This window comes from Ciconia boyciana, chromosome 5 (genome assembly GCF_034638445.1).
Source record: "Ciconia boyciana chromosome 5, ASM3463844v1, whole genome shotgun sequence".
NCBI lineage: Eukaryota > Metazoa > Chordata > Aves > Ciconiiformes > Ciconiidae > Ciconia > Ciconia boyciana.
In genome coordinates, this window is record NC_132938.1 from 47,405,803 (window position 1) to 47,426,780 (window position 20,978).

Below are 20,978 nucleotides of genomic sequence, written 5' to 3' on the forward strand. Positions count from 1 at the left end.
GAAATTTTTTTTAGAAAATTTCTTTTGGTATACATAGCTTGGAAGTTTCACTTCATATTTTAATCCTTTTTTTTTTTTTGTTTAGCCCCTGCCCACAGCTCTGATGGCAGCGTGCCTGGCTGGGGCAGGCAAACAGTTCACCTGCTTGGCTGCGGGGAGCTGGAGGCAGCGTGCGAGGCAGGGTGCCATGCGTCTGGCTGCCCTCCACGGCTACAGGCACACTACTAAGGAATAGGAAGTCTAGTTTCCCCATCTGCCATGGGTCAGCAGCTCTGGAGAGTAGCTCTGAAACTATGCAGGCTGTTAGTAAGCTGACAATACCAGTAAATAAAATGTGCTAGGGCCGATTTTCCCTCCCTGCCGTCATAGCTCACAACCAAATAACTAAGCTCTCTTCTCACAAAATATAGGGACGCCTTTCCCAGACCATCCCAGGTCTGTGCCACCCTCTGAGCTGTGCCCAGGCACCGCATGAGAGATGCTGCTCAGCACAGACTAAAGCTGTGCCGGGGCCATGCTCATAAATAAACAGCATGGACAGGTAAGTGCCAGTGCAAAGCCTGTGCCCTGGCCCTACTCAGATTGCGGCAGGGGCAAAGCCTACAAACCAATGCAAGTTCACACCCAGCAGGGCCAGGAGTGACAAGGATCACAACAGCAGGCAGCAGCGACCTGGCTATGTGTATTCCCTGAGATTTTGACATTTCCAAACCCCAAAGCCTCACAGCAGTGCAGCCTGCACAGCACACTCATACAGTCACAGTTTTTCTCCCAGATTAGGACATAAATGATTTCTGAAAAACCTTGAAAATTCTTCTAAATTTTGTTTCCCAGCCAGCTTTAAAAGTCACATTAAGCTTTATATAAACTATGTCAGTGCATACATCTACCTCTCCTCAGCAGAGATCTTTGCTAGATCACGTATGTCCATTTGTACACATCAAAACAACACATGCAAACAAGTTCAAAGCAGGGATAAAACTGGATAAACCGATACCATACACAAACAAAAACGTGGTCCGTCCTTCTTTCCTAGCAAATGGCTTGTTGGGTGGCTTTATTAGCTAAACCAAAGACCTGCTGTATCCTCTGCAAAACATTTAACTTTCCTATTTCTAACACTCCGCAGCTCTCTATTTAGCGTGAGCACTGCATGGGTTTCAGTGACTGCAGGTGCTAGACACAAAGAAAAGTCTCAACCACGTACCACAGTTGTCTTCATCGGCCCGATTCCCGCAGTCATCCTCACCATTACAGTGAAGTTGTTGGGGCAAACACTTTGTGATATTGCCACACGGAAAGTAGCCCAGGGGGCACCTGTCCCCAACTCCAGAAACATGATCTTCCAAAGAGTCACGGATGACTAAATAGAAACAGAAAGAATATGCTTACTTTAAGATGTGCTCTTAACGTTTAAAGATATTTGAGATTATGCTTTTATAAATGCTCATTTGCATTTGAATGTGAATATCAAGCGATAAATACATATTAGTTCATTGGACGTGCAATTACAATAGTATATTAAGTACTTGTTAACTCAGCAAAAAACATTTATATCGTCAGCTAATTAAAATTTGCTCTGATATAAAGCAACCAGGTAATTCCTCCCCACGCATTCTAGTAATAAGATGGAAATGCTAATCGTACAAGACAAATGACCTAAGGCCGCTATTTAAAAGGATTGTTTCGCTTTGCGCTAGAAATTAATTTATTATAGCAATATACCAGATAAGCTACGCAGATACGGATTATATTAATTTGTGCTGAAATTTTAGACCCAGATAGATAAGTCCTTTTATACAAAGTCAGAATTATATATCTTTAAATGTATTCTAATTTTAAAGCAATTACTAGATGTAAACTGATCAAGGATCAAAGAACAAGGAAAGTAAGATCAAATCTGTGATGTGGTTTTGCTGCAGAACGAGTAAGACGACATAAAGGTGCCATTATGAATCCTTTGGAAGAGTTGTCAGCCTGGTCCAAAAAATTTGGAGATATTGTTCAGAATCTATCAGTCTGAAGTTTAGATCCACAGATGCCGTTCTGCTAAGCCCATGCTTTATAGGAAGTAATTTCACAGAATACAGGGACTCCATTCAAGCAGAGCTGGGGGGAAAGGTAGAGGGATGCTGATGAGGGACAGCCAGGGCAGCTGGAGGACTCTACCTGTCCTCTGTGCCTCAGTTCTCTGTACTACAGCAGCTCCAGTTACCCACATTTGCAGATGCATGATGCCTTACCAGTCCCTCCAGTGCACCTGAGGGACAAATTCTGCCACTTTTTCCAGGGTAAGCGCAACTGATCTACTGCTTTTGTAATGGATTGCAGGGTGCCAACCAGATTTCTTGTCGTACAAGATCAACTTCTTCCCAGGACCATACTATGGAGAGGGTTTTAAACTAGTCTAGAATGAAATTTGTTCAGTCTCCAATATATCGGAAATGGAGAGAAGCATCATCAGCACAGAACGTTACCTAGTGCTGCTCGCGCTCCCAAAGCTTCCGAAAGCCTGCCTAGTGAAGTGCCATTCTGCAAGGGCCTGCTAATTTAATTTTTGAAGTACTTTTAAAAAGGAATATCATTTCCTCATTATAGCTAGCATTTGTCTTAGTGGACGCTGTCACCAAAAAAAAGATAAAAATTCCAACACAAATTATATTTTAAGTTTCATCGCTGTCTTAGAGCACTTGAAATACTCTATACAAACTTCATTAACTGTGATGTGATGCTTGTTCAGATAGTAAATTGCCACTTCTGAAACATGCAAGTATTTTTCCAGGCTATTTTCATAAGAAAGTATAAATCTTTTATGCAACTTTCTCAGATTAACAAGGAATATGTTATTACACAACATCTGATTTTTGTCCTCTTTTTTCTCCTGGACTAAGGAAATCACCTGAAATTGAATCGGGTACTTCAGATTCATAAGAAATCCCTTCTGGAAGAACTTTCACATGTTAAACCCTTGACAATGCTACAACTGTGTAAAACTGGAATGTAGGAGCAGTAGCTGAAGGAAATTGAGATAAATATTCCGTTATTCCCATATGCACAGAATTATCTTTGTTGTCAGAAGCATCCTGCATAGAAAGTCATATATTCCAGCTAACAATCACTGTACAATTTTGAAAAGTTGATTTGCTTTCATCCACAACTGTATAACCTATGCAATTGCCCGAAGAGACTTTTGCCTTAGTTCCTTACCCCTCTTATGTATAGGTACCAAAAATAAGGCTATATTCTAATCCCAGGGTGAATTCACACTTGCATGTTGTTCATAAACCTCTCTGCTCTTCTGTGCTTGTATTCAGAACATTATGTTTAACCTGTTCCATGCAAAAACAAGCAGCAAAAAAAATCTCATGCAGGCGTAGTGTTAAGAAAACAGAATACATGTAGTACTTAGTGTCTAAAGTCTCTTGCTGCAGAAAGGTAGAAGTCAGACAACTGAGGCTCCCTTCAGTGCAGTTATCTGTCACAATCTGAGTAACTACTGAAACACCTGGTAAAAACCAACAATACGGAAAAATTAAACCCAAATGAAAAAAAACCCCACCAAACAACCCCTTATGTTTTGTTAAGCCTTTTACCCTACACACTGGAGACATATTCAGACTGAGCTGAACTTTGTGCTTAAAGAGGCTGATCCCTATGCAGTTTAAATTTCAAATGATGGCATTTATCTTCTCACAGCACCATTCAATGGATTTTCATAGCATTTTCCAGAAATTATTATTAATTAATCAAATAATATTAATCCCTGAACTAATTAATGAATTTACTGTCACAGTTTAGAAATCATTCTTTGTGAAAGAGTACATAATCGCTCACTGTGTTTAAAGTTTTGAATTCTCTGTAAATTTATAGCCTTGATGATATCTATTCTGAATCTCTGCATTACTCATTTTGTGCTATGTTGGATTACCCTGGCATGTAAATATCTGCCTGGGAAAGAAGATAACAAGGCATTAACACTTAACAACTTCATCCTAGTCGAGTCATTGAAAGCACTGGCCTTTGTCCATTGACTTGTTAACATCACTTTGTTTATGCAAAAAAAGACAGAAGTTTGGACCCTGCAGATCGCAGGAGATTTACAAATGGAAAACCCCCCAACCCTCTGAGAAAATATTTGGCAAAGCTGATAAAGGTAGACAGGAGAGAAGACAGTAAAATCCATTGTAAAATGCTAGATAATATTCAAACAATTCTCTTTGGATTAAGGAAATTAAAACAGTGTCTTTTATGTGAGGAAAATGCATAAAGATAGCACTGCAACAACAGCAACAGAAAATTATGCTTCTTATTTTGCAAATACAAACTTTACTGCCACTGCAGTTTATCATGCCAAGATAATGATCTATCATGCTATCTTTGTGATGCAGTATTAAAGGTGTCGACTTTTCTACCTGTTATTGACTTTCCACTCTGAAAAAATTGAACCACTCTTCTAGTATTTTGTTGCATTGCCCATTTTTTTTAGCAGCTAAAACTCCTGATAGAATAGCTCTAAAAAATATTGATTAATTATTATTTCATCACGTCATATCACTGGCTGTTTCACGTTGGTGTTAAATCAAGAAAAAGAAAAATGTTATTTTCTATTCCTTTTATTAATCCATAGGTTATGTCTGTATTCCATATGCGTATCAAGCTTCGAAAGTACCTCTATGGATCTATAGGTTCTCATTCACAGCTCATCCAGGATAGAACATCTCAGCTTTGCTTCTTACTGGCAAACTAGCATTGTAAAAGCACAAGACCCCCTATAACACAAAAGAAGTACCATCCGCAAACCATATAAACAATCATCTTGAACCCTAATACGGCTCGATTAAAATAAATTATTTGTGTTTTATAATGAGTAAGTTTGGGCCAATATACTTATCTTACACAGTTGACAAAAAACCCTAATGCTTCTCAGAGATACGGTGAACGTAGACTGATAAATAAAGGAACACTAAAAATTTTTAAACTGTGTATAAAGAATTTAGCTGCAAAGGTAGAACTCGGGACAGATTCGTTTAGGTCTCAATTATGAAGATGAAAAGTATAAATCTGTGACAGACTTGATTATGTCAGAAGGTTTGCTTTTACAGATACTCCAAGTAAAAAAATCTCTTCTTTGTATACCTCATACAGAAAATGATCTCCTGCCTTCTGGTGACACAGAGATAATTTCACACATTTCAGCTATACTGTACCAGCAAATTTTTTTTTTCCTCCTAATGATCAGAGTAAATATTAAAATATTTGCAATGTTTGTAGAACAAATAGAAAAGAAATAGGTGAACTGCTATCAGCACAAATGGCAAAAACAAAAATAAGCATCTTTCTGACAAGACATTTGCCGTCTCAGTAGAGAATAGTGTTCTACCCAGTAGCGCATGTTCATGATTCTGCAAATTAAATATTTCTGACTATCATGTACTTAGGGTCTCCCTCCATCCCCCAATTATTCTCAAACTTTCAAAAAGAAAACAAGAATTCATGTCATACACCTTTTCAGCTTGTCCAGACCTGCTGCTTCAAGGCACTTACTGCTAAGGCAGACATCTGTGATCTTTCCTCTAGCCTGAAGAAAATGGATAACTCTTTTCCTGCTAGTCTTTAAAATATAAGACTAATTTACCACTGCTCTCCTTTTTTAAAGGAATAAGCAAGAGTTGGCTTGTCATCTAGTATAAGATGGTAAGGCTCTTTCCTCTGTTGCATGGATGCAGAATCACCAGGGAAAGAACATGACAGCCCCTCTTTAAGCTTGCATAAAATGATATCAAAAGAGGGAATGCATTTGGGAAAGCCAAGAACAAGATATTCCCAGGAGAACATGTCTTTCCTTCCAACTAAATTGATTCATTAAGCTCACTGGTTTTGCGCATTCTTTAAAAAATGGCACAAAATTTTGAGAACAGAGATTGGGTCACAAATACTGTTCGAGAAAGCAAATAAGGGATGTGCACACTAGAAGAACACGAACTTAACACAGTTACTTGTAGCTTCCATAAAACAAGTGAATATGACTCTGTAATGGGAACAATACTGGGCTGATTAGACTGAGTCATAAGCAATTAGACTAAGCAAAGCAGCATTACTCATTGCTTGGTACTTGCTAGTCACACCAGTCTAACTGTATTGCATATAGGTTCAAATAAGGGCATATCATAATATCAGGAAAATATTTTTGTATTTTCAAAAATTTGAATCACATGAAGACCCACTGTCATGAATCCAAAATTACTCTCAAATTCCATCAGCCAAATAAGCTAACATTTTTTTCTTCACTTCGCGTAAATTATCAGTTTAAAAGTACTGGGGCTGAGGAAATCCAACTGTTTTTAAAATGGAGTCCTTGGATGAAAAGGACTGAGGAATGATCATGGTACTGAAGAATCCACCCTGTACTTACCATGATGGAAAGTTATTTTACCTAAAAAGCCCAAGTTTTTCAGAGACCAATGCAAATTTATCCAATGGTGGGACTTTTCCCAACCTCCCATAGCTTATTTTAGTTGCTGTACTTCTAGACACAGCGGGAAATGGGCTAGAGAAAGAGAAGACCGAAAATATTCATTTGAAATGATTGTTTTGAAACAGAGTGTTTTCTTCAACTAAAACAGAAAGAGTCAACAAAGAAAACATTAAAGTTGAAATTGATTTTGCCTGTCATTTTTGTGCTAGCCTGAATACTTTAAGAGGACAGTTGGTTAAAAAAAATTCCTCTTCTGCTGAAAGGTATTTGAAGGGCATGCGAACTGGCTTTGAAAAACCTTTAGCGTGATAAAGAGGAGGAGACCTCATAGGCCTGTAACCTTTATTTTTGAAGATAAATCATCAGAACAAGGCTATAAAACAAGTTTATAACTATGAATTCCTTTAACTGAAAAGATGGCTAATTAATGATTGACAATGAATAGTAGTGACAAGTGGTTGACCAACTCTGATCAGAAGCATTTGAATCACCAAATGGCCAAAAAAAGAAGATATGACATCTTAAAAAGATCTTATTTTTTTAAAAATAATTTGTTGTCTGAATTTGTCCCTTACAATAATATCTAGAAGTGAATGATATTTAGTTCAGTCTTACATTAATTTTCCTGGTTTTGTTCCGAATTATTCAGCTTCTTCCCACTAAACAAGGGAATTTTGGAACAATTTATGATAGAGACTAGGATGAAGTTAGTCCAGTGTATTTCAGGATAGAAATACGAAGTTAAATTTGCACGCTTTTATTTAACCTATTACAGCTTCATCAGTGGGAATGCATTTTTTTTTTCAGCACGTAATTTTATAAAGACTCTCCTAAACCTGATACTTCTTTTAGGAAAAGCTTTCTAGTGATTTCTGTGAATATGTAATGGGAATCCCATACTATTAAAATCATATTTATTAACATTTAAAAATTGTCCTTACATAACATATTGAAAATAGATTCTAGTTTCATACAAAAATAAAAAACAGTTTACGCACTTGAACTGTAATGCTGTTAATGTACACATTTGGAGTAACCTCTTGGGCAAAATTTGTAGACCAAAATACACCTTGCTCTAGTAGCGACAGATACTTTAGCATTAATCCTTGAGGCAAAGCATCAGTGGCTTAAAAGATTTAAACATCTGCACAGGATCACCACAGGAGTATAATTAAACTGTTATCACTACATTGCCTGTTCTGTCATTTGCTCCTCTCCTCCTTTGCTAATTGTTCAGCCCTGATGTCTACAGCATTTTCTAAATATCTGTATAGCATATGCATCGTGTTTGTAATTTTAGATTTTATTGGGTGCAAGTGACACAGTGGCATTTATTCAGAATACCAAATGGTTGCAACAGCTTCATTTCTAAAACACTAGCAATTTTTTATATTTTGGCTGTTGCTCTTGCAACCAGAATTACATTTTCAGTTTTATTGCATTACATTTATCTTTAGTAGACCATATTAGATGTCATTCTAGGAATATGTAGCACTTGAACTACACACATAAGTTTATGACTGACTACATGAAATGTTTGCTTTCATTAAACACGGTATAGTGCAAAGGATTTTAGCACAAAAGATGCATATATTATGACTGCCTATATTGCATGCCATCCAGTCAGTATCTTGGATTTTAATTTCATACAATACCTTTATGTCTTGCTGTGGATTTCACAATGCTTTCATTTCAGAAGCGTTTTCCAAAGCAGAAAATTTGTACTATCTTTTTGAAAATATAGACTTCAATCTCATAACAACATTACTGAAGTTAGTTATCAGTTATGCCACAGATAATTCAGTCTAATTAATCCTGCTATAGTGCTGGAAGATCCCCTTTGTATAACTGCCAGATAAATCCACTCCAGGGCCAGAAACTGGCAGTAGAGCAATTCAGACTGGTCATGTGGCACCTTGCCAGAGGATTTGGCTCTTATACCTTTTATTAATTTGTCTTTTTATTCTGTTTACGCAGAACTTAGAATAAAAAGATCCTAATGAACAGAGAGAGCTGAAAGAGATAATATTATTTGAAAAAGCCCCAATATTTAGTATAATAAATTTTATCCGGAAACTCAAATTTTGTAGGGCATTCCCAGAGGATGAGGGTTCAGCACAATGTCTAACAAAGACAGAAATTAATGAGCAGAGCCAAACCTTTCTGGCACTCCCCTTCCCCTTTTCTTCCGCTCCCCAAATAAACAGAATTTAAATGATATGTGACTATTATTTCTGTTTAGAAGTAATGTCTGTATTCTGACGTGATTTCCAATAGAAAATACATCAAGGTAGGCTTTTCTTTGCCCTAGTGGTTTTTTTTCATTGGTGTAACTCCTTCAATTTCACTAATTTCTTTTTCACAGTGGTGCAATATCAAGTCTAAAGCTGGACACATGAAACACTAGGGTTTTGTTTGATGGTGTTAGATATAGAATAAAAATGAAGGCGCCAATGTAAACGCATTAAATACACTGTGCTAGTCAGTGCCATCCCACCTGAAAGGCCCAGAAAGGCAATGGTTCGCCATCAAAATCAAGGAAAACTCCCCTCCCGGGAGCTGATTCTTCCTCACAACCACCGAGTAGTGCACTTGGGCTGGCTTTTTGAGCCCCAAAGATAAAAGAAATCTGTTTCAAATAGTCAGTTTTTGCCTCCTTTGAAACACCACATTTGTAAGAGTTAATGATCTAAAGACATGTATAAAAGAAAAAAAAAAAAGATCTCTGAAGCTTCACACCAGGAATGGCATTTTTGATGTTTTGTAATCTCAGGGAAAAAAGTTTCTTACATAGCAGTATGTGCCATGTGTCTTACATTTATTTTCCTATCTCATAACATGCTCAGTAGTAAGCTAATGAAGGTCTTTTTTTAAAAATCTGAGCAATCAAATAATTTAAAATGTACTCTAGCCAAGAGGATCAAGGACAGCTGGTTATCAATAAATTAGTCTCCCTCAAGCAACAATCACTCACCTCATCTGGGTAACCAGCATTCTGAATTTAAATATATAATGACAGTAAGTAGAGATTACTGGAAAGAAGTTCACTCCAGACTTGTTGCTTTGCACAAGTTAACCCAGTCGGCCATATGTAAAGTAAGCAAAAGTGAAACACTGATCAGTGAAAACTAAATTATTTAAGTTAACAAACCACAGACATTTGTAATATCTCTCTCAAGTTTCCATAAAGAAAAGGCAGATTTAAGTGTCTTTCATGACACAATACCATATACAGGCGAGGAGTTTGTGTACATGTGCATTCCCGCATGGAAGTAAAAAGAAATCCAGGAGATGAGACAGAAAGTACTTGTAGCAAAGCCCTAAGAGAACGCTGCAAAGAAAAAGGGAATGAAATTAGAAAGGCAACGAACAGGGAAATTACTTGCTGATATTCTACTTGTATGATGTTCTGAGAACACATTATTTGTAAATGAGCAGAATAGCAAAGAATTATGTGACTATCATTAACTTCTCTTCATAACAGAAAATAATCTAAAAGATCATAACACTTTGCCTAACTTTTCTTAGCTCAAAAAGGGCAAAATTGTCTGTCTTTTTTTCTTTTCTTCCCTCCCCCTGCCCCCTCAACTAAAAATTGCATGAACTAGCTGTAACTTCTTTCATAGCAACTTTGGTACAGTCTCGTGACAGGGGAGGGGGGGGGAGAAGACCGGTAGAATGAACACCTTGCAACACTGATGATAGAAAAACAGATTTGAGCCACAGACTGAGGAAAAGAACCTGAAGGGGGGCAGTGGGAGGTTTTCTTTTCTCTTTCTCCATCTTCTTTTGCTCTTCAGTCTCTTATTTTGCTACAGAGTCGCTTGAACTAAGCAAGCTGCACATCAGCCACAATTTCAGAAGCCACAATATTTTTCCTCTTCTCCCAAGTAACACAGTCTTAAATAAATCTTTGTAAAAATACTCTCAGGTAAGGTTTTTCTACCTAAGACTCCAGAGAGAGAAATGGAAAAAAGTGTTCTGGGAGCCCTACACAAAGTATTTGAAATATGAAACATAATCTGTTTTTTTTCATTCATTGTGCCTTTAATAAAGGCTAAAAGGATTTTAATGGTAATTCTTACAATGGAACTAAGCCAGCATAACTTAAAATGAAGCTCTGAAGCATACTTAAGATTAATTTTGTAACAATAAAAATATATTATTTCTTGGTGAGTCTGAGAGGATTATCTGACACATTTGACTTATTCACATACTTTTGTTTAAGAACCATTTATAACTATTAAGAATTTAAATTTAATATAGAACTGCAAGTTCAGATTTTGGGAGGTTGCTGTGCCCTATATATCTATGAGATTCCACCCTCCTGAAATATTATAAAAATGAAGTTCTTTGTTGTTCTGTTTTGAAGTAAAATAATTTGAAAGTATTTTAGAGAATTTGTCCTCTAAGAGCTCATGGGACTGTTTTGTGAAAGATCAATTTGCAGACACTGTGCTTAAATAAATGCGTTACTACTGGATTCTGAGTCATGAATATTTGGTTCAATATAAAAATCACAAGTTTTCCAATCTCTACTATATTTTACTATGAGTAAACATAACTCACCGCTATAAATCATGACACTCCAGTTAAAGTGCCACAAAACAGAAATTATCTCAACCTAATAGGATTTCTGACTTTCTAATGTGAATAACGTTAGTTGGTTGAACCATGATTGGAGACATCTGGCTTATTTCTTCTTTTGCAGGTTATATGAAAATGTGCATGCAGATTAAGATTTATAGATTTTAAGATTATAACTTCTAGATTTTATACAATTATTAATGTACATAAAGAAATGTTGCATTAGCAGCACATAGGTGTAAGTTATCTGGACATTATTTTTTCCCAACCAAGTTAGAAAAGATAACGAGAAACTACATTCAGAAGTTTGTCTCCATTTTAGACGCAGTTTGGCTAAGCAATACATTTGCATGGATTACTGATGGATTTCACCTCCACAGAGTCTATAGCTCCTCCTTCTCTTCCTTTCAACCCCATTCCAGTTCAGTCAATTCATGATGTCGTCCATTCCTGAAACTGTTTTCTCATTGTCAACACAAGTGAAAGCATGCTCTGTGAAACACAGCTTAAACTAGAGTAGTGCTATCACGATCCATCTCTAGCGTGGCACACGAGGCAGGACGCAGGGCTGGGAGGAGGAGAGGCTTGCTCTAGCAGTGATCTGCTGTATCACCCTGGTCCTGTGACACCTGTCCGTCAGGTCTCCATTCACCCCACATCTGACTTGCTGACTCAGACAGCGGGCTTTCTGGGGCAAGGCATGCAGTGCCTAGAAAAATACAGCCCCGGTCTCAGCAGGGATCGTCAGAGGCTGTTGTGATAGCCATATCACGACAGTGGAAAGGGGACTGAGAAGAGAGAGTGTTGGAACACAGCTTTTGCCAAGGCTTTAAAAGTTACATAGCTACATGCTTTGACAGACATCTTGAATCAGGCACAACATGATGCAAAAGGACCTTTATGATCTAAAGTCAATGTATCTGTGTGATTTTATTGTCTATCATATTAAAGGCAGTACCTTTTTTTTAAACTGTAAGATCCTTACTTTATTGGACCTATACGATTACCTATAGTCTACCCGGTGAAGAGGTATTAATTATTCTTAGCTCCTAATGCTTCCCTACATAAAACATACAGGATGTTGCTGGACATGTCGAGAGAGTAAATCTTAAAACTTCACATCTAAAATGGAGAATTTTTGTTATGATACCTTATTTCAAAGAAGAGTTAATTCCTAAGAAGAGTTTTTTGTGTTACCAGACATCACAATCTGGCCGCATTTTTTTTTTTTTTTTTAATAGATTGAATAAGGCAATTATATCAGGGTAACATATTTGTAACTTATAATATCATATCCCAGCCCTTAAAACAGTTGTTGACGTGACTGATTATTTAAAAATATCTGTTAGATTCTCTAAAGCTGCACATCCATAAATACACGAACTATTTCTCTGGGCAAGAAACCAATCCGGTTAAAAGATGATGTGAAAGCAGTGAATATGTAAATGAAATATTTAAAACAAGAAAAAATTAAAATAAAATAAAATAGTGATAAAACCTAAAAATGTATAGGTAGGCACGTTAGAGAAGTAATTAGTACTTATTTAAAAATAACTGTTTTTTCTAAATCTTATTAAGAAAAAGAAGAACCTCACATGGCATATAAGTCTTAGGAGTGTAGAAAAGCCCAACTATTCAATACCCATTTCTGATACATATTTGGAAAGAAGAAAGTGATTGTATTCTTTCTGCACGATGCTGAAAATCTGTACTGAAGATAAAGCAGCATTTCTAAATGAAAATATTTTCAAACCAGCCATAGGAGGAATTTGAAAGGAATTAGTTGAAAAACACTTTGAAACTAATGTTATTATACAACAGGTTTTTAAATATGAAGAAAATACCAAAAGAACTAGAGGCTTGCACTGTTATTTGCATACTAGAAAATAATGAAAGTTTCTGAAAATCAGTGTCTATAGTTCCTAGGGAAGACAATATAACAGTTAACTCACATGGTTTTAAAATGGAATTGAAGACCAGAAACTGACGTCAAGGTGTGTATTTTTATGGTAGATGGGCCTTCTTGAGTAAACCTCTAAAAATGCAGATCATCTTTGTTGACTGTATTACTATGAACTTCTCCAGACTAATCAAGGCATTTGACCTACAATCACATGGCTTTTAAATTCACTAACGTAGTCCCTTTTTTCCATACAGCACCAACTTTGGCTTTAACTATGTTGTGGCCAGAACTTAAGTTTCATAAAAGGAAGTTGTCCTTAGTAGCTGATTCCAAAGCTGATCTATTGCTTTCTCACCTATTTTTAGATCTCTTTTTTAACTGCAACTGAAAAACAAAGTAAACCAGAAAAAAAATTATTTTTCTAAGTAAAAAAAAATACCCCCCCCCCACCTTTCCAGCACCGTGCCTTTTTCCCCACATTCAGCACAGCACTGACAATCAGGTCTGTGATGGGAAAAAGACTCTTCACCCAGGTCAAGTCAGTGCTTTTATTTTCTCTGCAGAGCAGGAGAAAGAGGTAATGTTCACCTGCTTTGGCAGACCTACGCACATCTTCGAGTCTCAGTCACCGTACAGCCCCTGCCATTCTTAGTGCTGTAGTGGCACTTGCTCTCCTCTGGAGGAAACAATTACTTGACTGAGAATAAACACTTTGACCAAATAAAGCCTTGGGATTGCTACAGAGTACGCGGATAGAACACAATGACCTGTGGTCCACAGGACTGGGTGATTTAATGTCCTCTCTGGATAAACTCTGCTAAGTGATCTCACGTGCACAAGTCCTGCAGCTGCTGGGCTCTTCCTCCCTGCTGCCTGGCCACCCTCTTCCCTGACATCAGGTAGATGGGGACAACTTGCCCTCCCAGGGCCAGCTCTCCCCGACAGGCCCCAGCTGACGGCTCCAGAGTCTCATTCCAGCCCATGTTTTCCCATCAGTCATTCTTCCTGGTATCTGTGTCTTGCCCTGCCACACAAGTCAACTGCATGCTGGATCCCTCATGAGCGTTGAGGGCAACACAACAGGTAGTGAGCATAATATTGTACGTTACTTCTCTGCATATACAAAGTCACTTCTTTATGTGCAACACCAGTTATTAGCAGCATACATTCAAATTCTGTCACAGATCTTTAAATTTCATACATTTCTGCAAACACACCTCCATATACTATTACAGGCATTTTATTATACTTTGATTACTCTTCTAATGGATTACTGACATCCTGCTGCTTAGTCTACATTCGAACCACTTACAAGTTACAATATTACATTCCTCATTAGTTTGGTCATACAGCTGCAATAATTAGACTTCCCATTTTTAAGTCCTCACAGATTGCTTAGATTACAGTTTAGAAGAGGGTGCTATGGCTCAGATGGGGAGCTGAGGCATTAACATATGTATGGCAAGTGTTTCTGCTAATTTTGGGTTCCTACTTTCAGAATCAGCTTCACAGATTACTTAAAGCATAGCTTGTACAGATTTCAGTGGCAGCTGTGAAATGAACACTGCCACATCAGGATGATCAAGCCAAAAAACCTAGAAAACCTGCCATAAAATTATTATCCATTTAGAGCATCACCGTCTGGTGCGAGAAACAGGAACAGAAATCAGTTTTCCACAGCAGAGTTCAGTTGCCTTCATCACATGGCCATCATTTTGTAATCCCCAGCCTCATTCACATTTTATCTTTACCTTCTACAACAAATGAATAAGGGGTCACACAGGCAGCGTAAATCACTATACATTTCTGATTCATTCTCTGAACGCAGTACACAAAGCACAAGTTTTTGTGAAGCTATAGCATGAAGAAAACATAGTATGTGCACACAGGACAAATTAAGATTGCATCCTTTGTCTCAATTCCTAAGCACTGATTTTGCAAAATTAATAACATTCTTTGATATAGGTAACATCCCGGACTATTAAAATCAGTTTTCCTCTGACATTTCATAACATGACACCATGCTGCATCACTAGTTCAGATCCTTTAGCTCTCCAGACCTTTGGTGTTTGAGAGGGTAGAGTGATCCGATAGCATTAATTACCAGCCTCTGAGCAGAGGTGTTACGCAGGAGGAGACATTTTGCAAGGAGACAGTAAGCAACAGGACAATCTTGAGCTTCCTTCTGGCTTTGTAGCACGGTGCTCACCCCACCAAGCACAGCTCCTCTGACTGCTCAGTCTCATCTCTTCCTCGCCCTGGCTGCTGACCTCACTTCCATCCTGTCTTGCCTAATCGGTACCTGCTTCCCAACCTCTCATCCCCTTCTGTCCGCATAGGGTCCTAGTTCTGGTCTCACCATCCTCTGACTTTATTCTTTAGACACTCCCCTCTCTCAGAGCTCCTTGTCCTTCTCCTTTAATTAATTCATTGTTGCCTGTTGGCTCCCTCTCACGCATCCCTTTCCTCAGTCTCTATCCTCCCAGACTAATAGCCTTTCTAATTTCCATTTTCCCATTCTAAGTAGCGTTAGCCTTTTCCCTCACCTCTCTTCTCCCTTGTCCCACCTTCCTCTACCTTTAGCCCCTGCTTTCAGTCTCCTGGCTCAGTCCTTGCCAATACATTTTCACCTTCTCCATCTTCCAGACACAACCAATATGACTTCCTGATCCTCTCAGCTTCCTACACCTCCCTGCCTTGAACCAGTCATTTCAAAGTCTGATTTGATGGCTTCAAAGTATAGGACACACAGCACCGCCAGGAAACCCTTGCCGCAATCACTGGTGAGAGTTCCTCTGATGAGTTGCACACTGGTCTCTAGCATCCAGGAACATCCATTAGAGAAAGTTAATTTTTTACACTACTGCAACTAGGCTTGAACAGGCTCATTAGCTCTAGTGGGATGGCCTGTCAGAGGGCTCGCTCTCAGACGCAGTGATTTTGTAGAGGAATACTGCAGAAGTCCTTATTTGTTTCAGAAAAGGCATTGCTTAATACAAGATTCCCAGCAGCTTTCACCATAGACAAGGTACCAATTCCTCACTTTCTGAAAAATTGAAATTATTTTGGTAAACTTTTGTTTGTCTTCTTGCTCAAGGTGAAAAAAAGTCCACATTGCATATAAAATTTCAGAGCAAATGGTTCAAGTCTGGTAGAGTTGCTATAAACAGTCAAGACAGGTTTGCAACTTGGGTAGTCCCTAGTGCTATTAATGGAGAGGTGAAAGCATCCTTGCCCACGCAGCAGTTGCAGGCAGACCAGCCTTTGCAGATGACAATGATCTAACTTTCAGAGCTTCAGGTTATCATTGTGTAGACTTTTTACCACTCTCTAACTGATTTTGGAGGAAATTTTCCTCAGGAAATCTAGTCTTCATCCCTGATTTTCTGTAAAGACATTAATTTTTGTTGCACACATAGATATACAAGACGCACATTATTCTTCTAGCCACAGGGAAGCCAGTCAGATTAATGCCCAAGTTAAATGAAAGAAAAGAAATAACCAAAAATTATTATTATGCAATAATTATTTGAGCTTATGCAAAGGCTGATGTAATTTCACTTTCCTATTTACAAATCTGGAAGGGATCTTAAAATTTATTACAAACTATGTAAACAAGAGCACTATGCTGCACAATCATAAACTTGCACTTCTCTAAATGATTTGGGATGGTCTCTTTCCCATACTTGACAGAAAGCATTTGGTATGAGAGATCTTGGACTTGAAAACAGCTGTCACATGCATGCAGCACCAGAAGGGCTAACAAGTTTCACATGGTTTTAAGAAAGTTTTCCTTGGCATTTTGAAGTGAGGGTAAGGGAAGGAAAAAAAAAATATACGCAGGGAAGAACAGAAAGAGGAGGGAAGGGGAACTGTAGGCACAAGCAGGAATAGGGTTGGAAAACCAGGTAGGGGCACAGAGCATACAGGGTTAAAATAGCAACAGTCACAATTGTTTTCCATGAGGAGCCTGCCAAATCCCTTTTGGAATTCACTTTGAATAGTTTTAGATACTAATGTTCTTCTGTTTTTCTTAATGATTGATAAATGAATTGTTTGAGAGTCTGTCACTTAGCCAAAGTCCAGGAGGACAAAATAGTTTTTGTCCCCAGAAAGCTAATCAAAGTGACTCGAAAGACAACTGTACACGATGGTTGTTGCAGCGATTACAGTTGATTCTTTTACTAAGAGAGATGTGGCAGCAGCCAGTGCAATGCCAGCCACACGCCTAAGTGACCTGCTAGCTTCGTAAGGGGGGCGAGCCACCCAGGCAGGTGTTTATCCTGGCTACCCATTCCATGCTGCCAGTTCCACAACCAGAGTCTGAAATTTACTTTTCTCCATGTTACAATTGATGCTGTTGCGCTGGTGAAACCCATGGTAAAGATGCTGCTTTGTTTTCAAATAAACCCTCTACCTGGTATAGTAGATTCCACACGGGAAAGTAGTCAGGCAGTTGCCGAGAGTTGCTGGTGCATAAAAAGCCTGATTATTTGGATTAGTTTGATTGTTTGGATTTTGGAAGGAAAGCTTTTCGCATAAAAAGATTTAATGAAGAATCCGGAGGAAGAGAGCAAAATAAAACAGCTATTGGAATTATTTGTGTGCAACCTTAACTGTTGAATGGAAAACTAGGCAGACAAAGGTTGAATTGATATGGATGGGTCAGGCAAGAGTAGTTTTCGTCCAACAGACGTTTCTCATTTAACTTTTTAAAGAATTAGGAGTATCTGTGAGCTGCAGAAATTAAAAAAAACCTCAACAAACAACAAAACTTTACCACTGAACTTCTAGTAGTCCACAAACCACAAATGCAATTTCTAAGCACAATTATATTTCAGGAGTGTTTGTTTCAATATCAGCTAGCCTAAAGACTTGAGCAAAGCTTAAATCTATTGTGTGGATGAAATCAGCTAACTTGTAGATGTGGTTACAATTCGGATTGCTGGCTAAAACTCTGAAAGGCAGTGAAGCTATGAACTGTGCGCTGAGCGAGGTTAGGAGAGGCGGCACTAAACAGGACCCCATGCTGGTGCAACATAGAGCACTAACAGGTGGCAGAGACTCCAGGCATGCACGTGCTCTAAGCTATGAGTGCCCTGCTTCTCTCTTTAACAAATCTAGGTGAGCCATGCGGTTTTCTTATAAGTGTTGTAATACACTATATATGATGAGCCAATAAACACCTTAAAAGGTAATAGCCATCATAACTATAATATTAGAAGGCCTGTAGTCACAGTCCTCATCTGCTATCCCATTTTGCAATATGCTTTAATATATTTTGATAGGTTTTATAAATTCCACAGCTGAGATGAATTTAACCCAGCAGAAATTACGCCAATAATAATTTGGACATCTTGCATGAATGTTTCAACGTTTTACTGTTTTGATGTAGAAAGCAGCAATATGAAAGGCTTAATATTTTTGAAATCCTTTAGCTTTTATTCTGCATACCTTGAAGTACTACCTTTAAATATTGGATTATTGCTCATGGATAACACGGATGCATATGGAGTTCACAGGCTTGATAAGATCTCATTATCATAGCCTGCTTAATTCCAAATACATTAATGTCACTGTTTTTCATGCTTGCAGCTTGCATATTATGTATTTCTCCAAAACATAATAGAACTGCTTAGAGGTTTTCCACAGATTTAACTCAGCTTTGCAACCATAAAAATAACTGTAAGTGGAGCTCTATTTCCCAAACTCCTAACGTGGGCAATATCCCTTACAAATCTCATGTTAAGCAGCATAGTATGCACATGTAAACCCAAAAAGGTTTAATTTAAAAGCAGGAAAGAGAGCAAGCTATTGTTCAATACAGAAGAAGGTGGCAGAATTCAACCTTATGCTCCTATTAGTTTAACAAAACAGTTGATATTGCAAAGGGTAGCTGTTGCATATACAAAATTAATAAAATGTTATTTTAGTATTGACTTAGTGCAACAAAAAGCAATTTTTAATACCAAAATTACAACTAAAGAAAATTGTAATCATTAGGAAAATCCAACATATAGATCAGTATCAGCAGCTTCCCAGGGACAGCTTTACCCAAGTTGAAAGCAGCACTTACAAACAGGGTGGGTACTCAAATGGAATGAAGGAAACATTACTAAAGCAAGCAGAAAGTCAGGTGTAACTCCCACCACACTGAAGGGATTTGCATCTGAAGGAAAACTTAAATTTAATTCAGTCTGCATCTTGCATGCTATATTGCCTATCATGCTGAATCAGAGGGTAAAAATTCCTGTTACCTGAACACAATCTACTTTTTGAGAACTACCGATTCTAGTAGCACTGCACAGTATCACTACAAACTATTGAACTGAGTCTAAAATGTGGATTTCAAGGCATCTGAAATGACTCAGTTCTATATGTACCTTCATCACATATTTACAGCAAGTATTTATGCAACGTTTAAACTGTTTCTTATTTTTTAATTTCAGCTCATAACTATCAATAGTAACTCTCAAAGCATTAAGTACAAAAATATTTGATCCTTACATGTAGCTAGTAACCTTGAGAGACTGCATTACACTTCAATTCTATCAAAGAATAATTGCCGTGAAGAACTGTAAAATAACACTGAGATATCATAGGTTTTAAAAAAGCCCACTACTGAAGTTTATCAGCTATCTGCTTTGCAATGTTCAAAACAAGAATAAAAGCCAGATACACTTACCCTTGGTACCAATAAGCAAGAACATATAGAAGCAGCAGTCGGATGTCATATCTGTCCTTCAGCAATTCAATGAATTTCTTGTATGGTCTGCTCCTGACAGCCTTCAGCAGTGCATGAAGCAAGCTCCCTTCTCTCCCTTGTCTTCCTCCCTTACTCTCCTTTGCGCTAGGTCTCCCTCTCTCCCCCCTCTCTGGCACACACACACATGCAGACACGAAAGTTTCTGGGAGCACGCCGACTCCTCAGGCTCTCCCTTACAGGATGGGGTCTGCTCTGTGGCAGGCGAAGGCTGGGATGTGCATGGACACGGGTCTGCCCCAAGGAAAGCTGCTGCTGCTGCACAAAACACAGCCAGGTCCAGAGAATTGTCATCAATAGTCCAATTTTTTTTCCTTAATTTTTTTCTTAAGTCACAATACTGCCAGAGGCCTGAAAAGTACAGTTTTATTTAGGAAAACCTGTTTGAAACTAAACATTTGCTATACTTTAGATAAAAAATGGTGGTTTCTCAAGTAAGGGGAAGTGAAATGTATAAACACAGTCCCTTTGTAGCAACCCGGTACTCACCGAAACACAGAAAAATGCACAATGTAATTTACTTCCAGTAACAGCATGTCACTATTTTTACACATTAACCACTCTTCGTGACTAATGCTAAAGAAAACAATCTGAAAGAGCAAAGAGGGATGTTCGGAAACTTATACTGTATGGGAATAAGATTTTTCACAGATTCTCTCCTTATTTAAATACTTTGAGACATTCCTATCTGGCCCTTGACTTTACTGTTACCAGTAGATCATGGTATACTCAATCGCATATGCAGTCACATGGTTAATAATCTTTTTTTATGATGTAAAGGCTAACACTCATCAGCACAGCAAGATATATTTCAAAATGAGTCAGTCAGTTGAAATGAACTCGAGACAAGGAGCTAAATTTTATCTGCCCTCAAAGAGGTTCAGATTTTTTTCTTTTTTTTTTTTTAACAAAAGCTTGATACATTCAAACGCTTGCCAGGATGACAAGGGTCAGGGAGCTGCTGACACATTACCAGTGCTATGTCAGGTACCTAAGAAAGCAAGCCTCTCAGACTAAGGAAATATGTGCATGCATGGACACATATATGAGATGGGGAATTTAGAGAATGGGAAAAATCTATATCATAGACAAAAGCAAAGTCTACACTGTTGCTATGGCAAAGTTGTCTGTAAAATAGGTACTATGAACTGTCAGTCTCTTGATTTCTAATATAAAAGAATACAAAATATAGTAGGGGTTAAACCAAAAGGTTCTTATCTATGGAAGCCCCCCAAAGTCTGTTGGCATCT

At 38.0% G+C, this 20,978-nt stretch overlaps 1 protein-coding gene across 5 annotated transcripts in view; it reads right to left on the minus strand.

Annotated features, from left to right (window-relative positions):
* The window catches only part of RXFP1 (relaxin family peptide receptor 1), a 51,616-nt gene extending 31,385 nt beyond the window's left edge, over positions 1-20,231 (minus strand). For 4 of the 5 annotated variants that reach the window (XM_072861701.1, XM_072861703.1, XM_072861702.1 and 1 more), the window contains exons 1-2: positions 19,651-20,154; positions 1,208-1,363 (exon numbers count right to left, since the gene is read on the minus strand). In XM_072861701.1, the coding sequence (XP_072717802.1) occupies positions 1,208-1,363; positions 19,651-19,699 (205 nt within the window). In that variant the 5' untranslated portion in view covers positions 19,700-20,154. Of the gene's footprint in view, positions 1-1,207; positions 1,364-19,650; positions 20,155-20,217 lie in introns of those variants that run through there. The other variant, XM_072861704.1, reaches the window with a different exon arrangement.
* Positions 20,232-20,978: the final 747 nt, after the last annotated feature.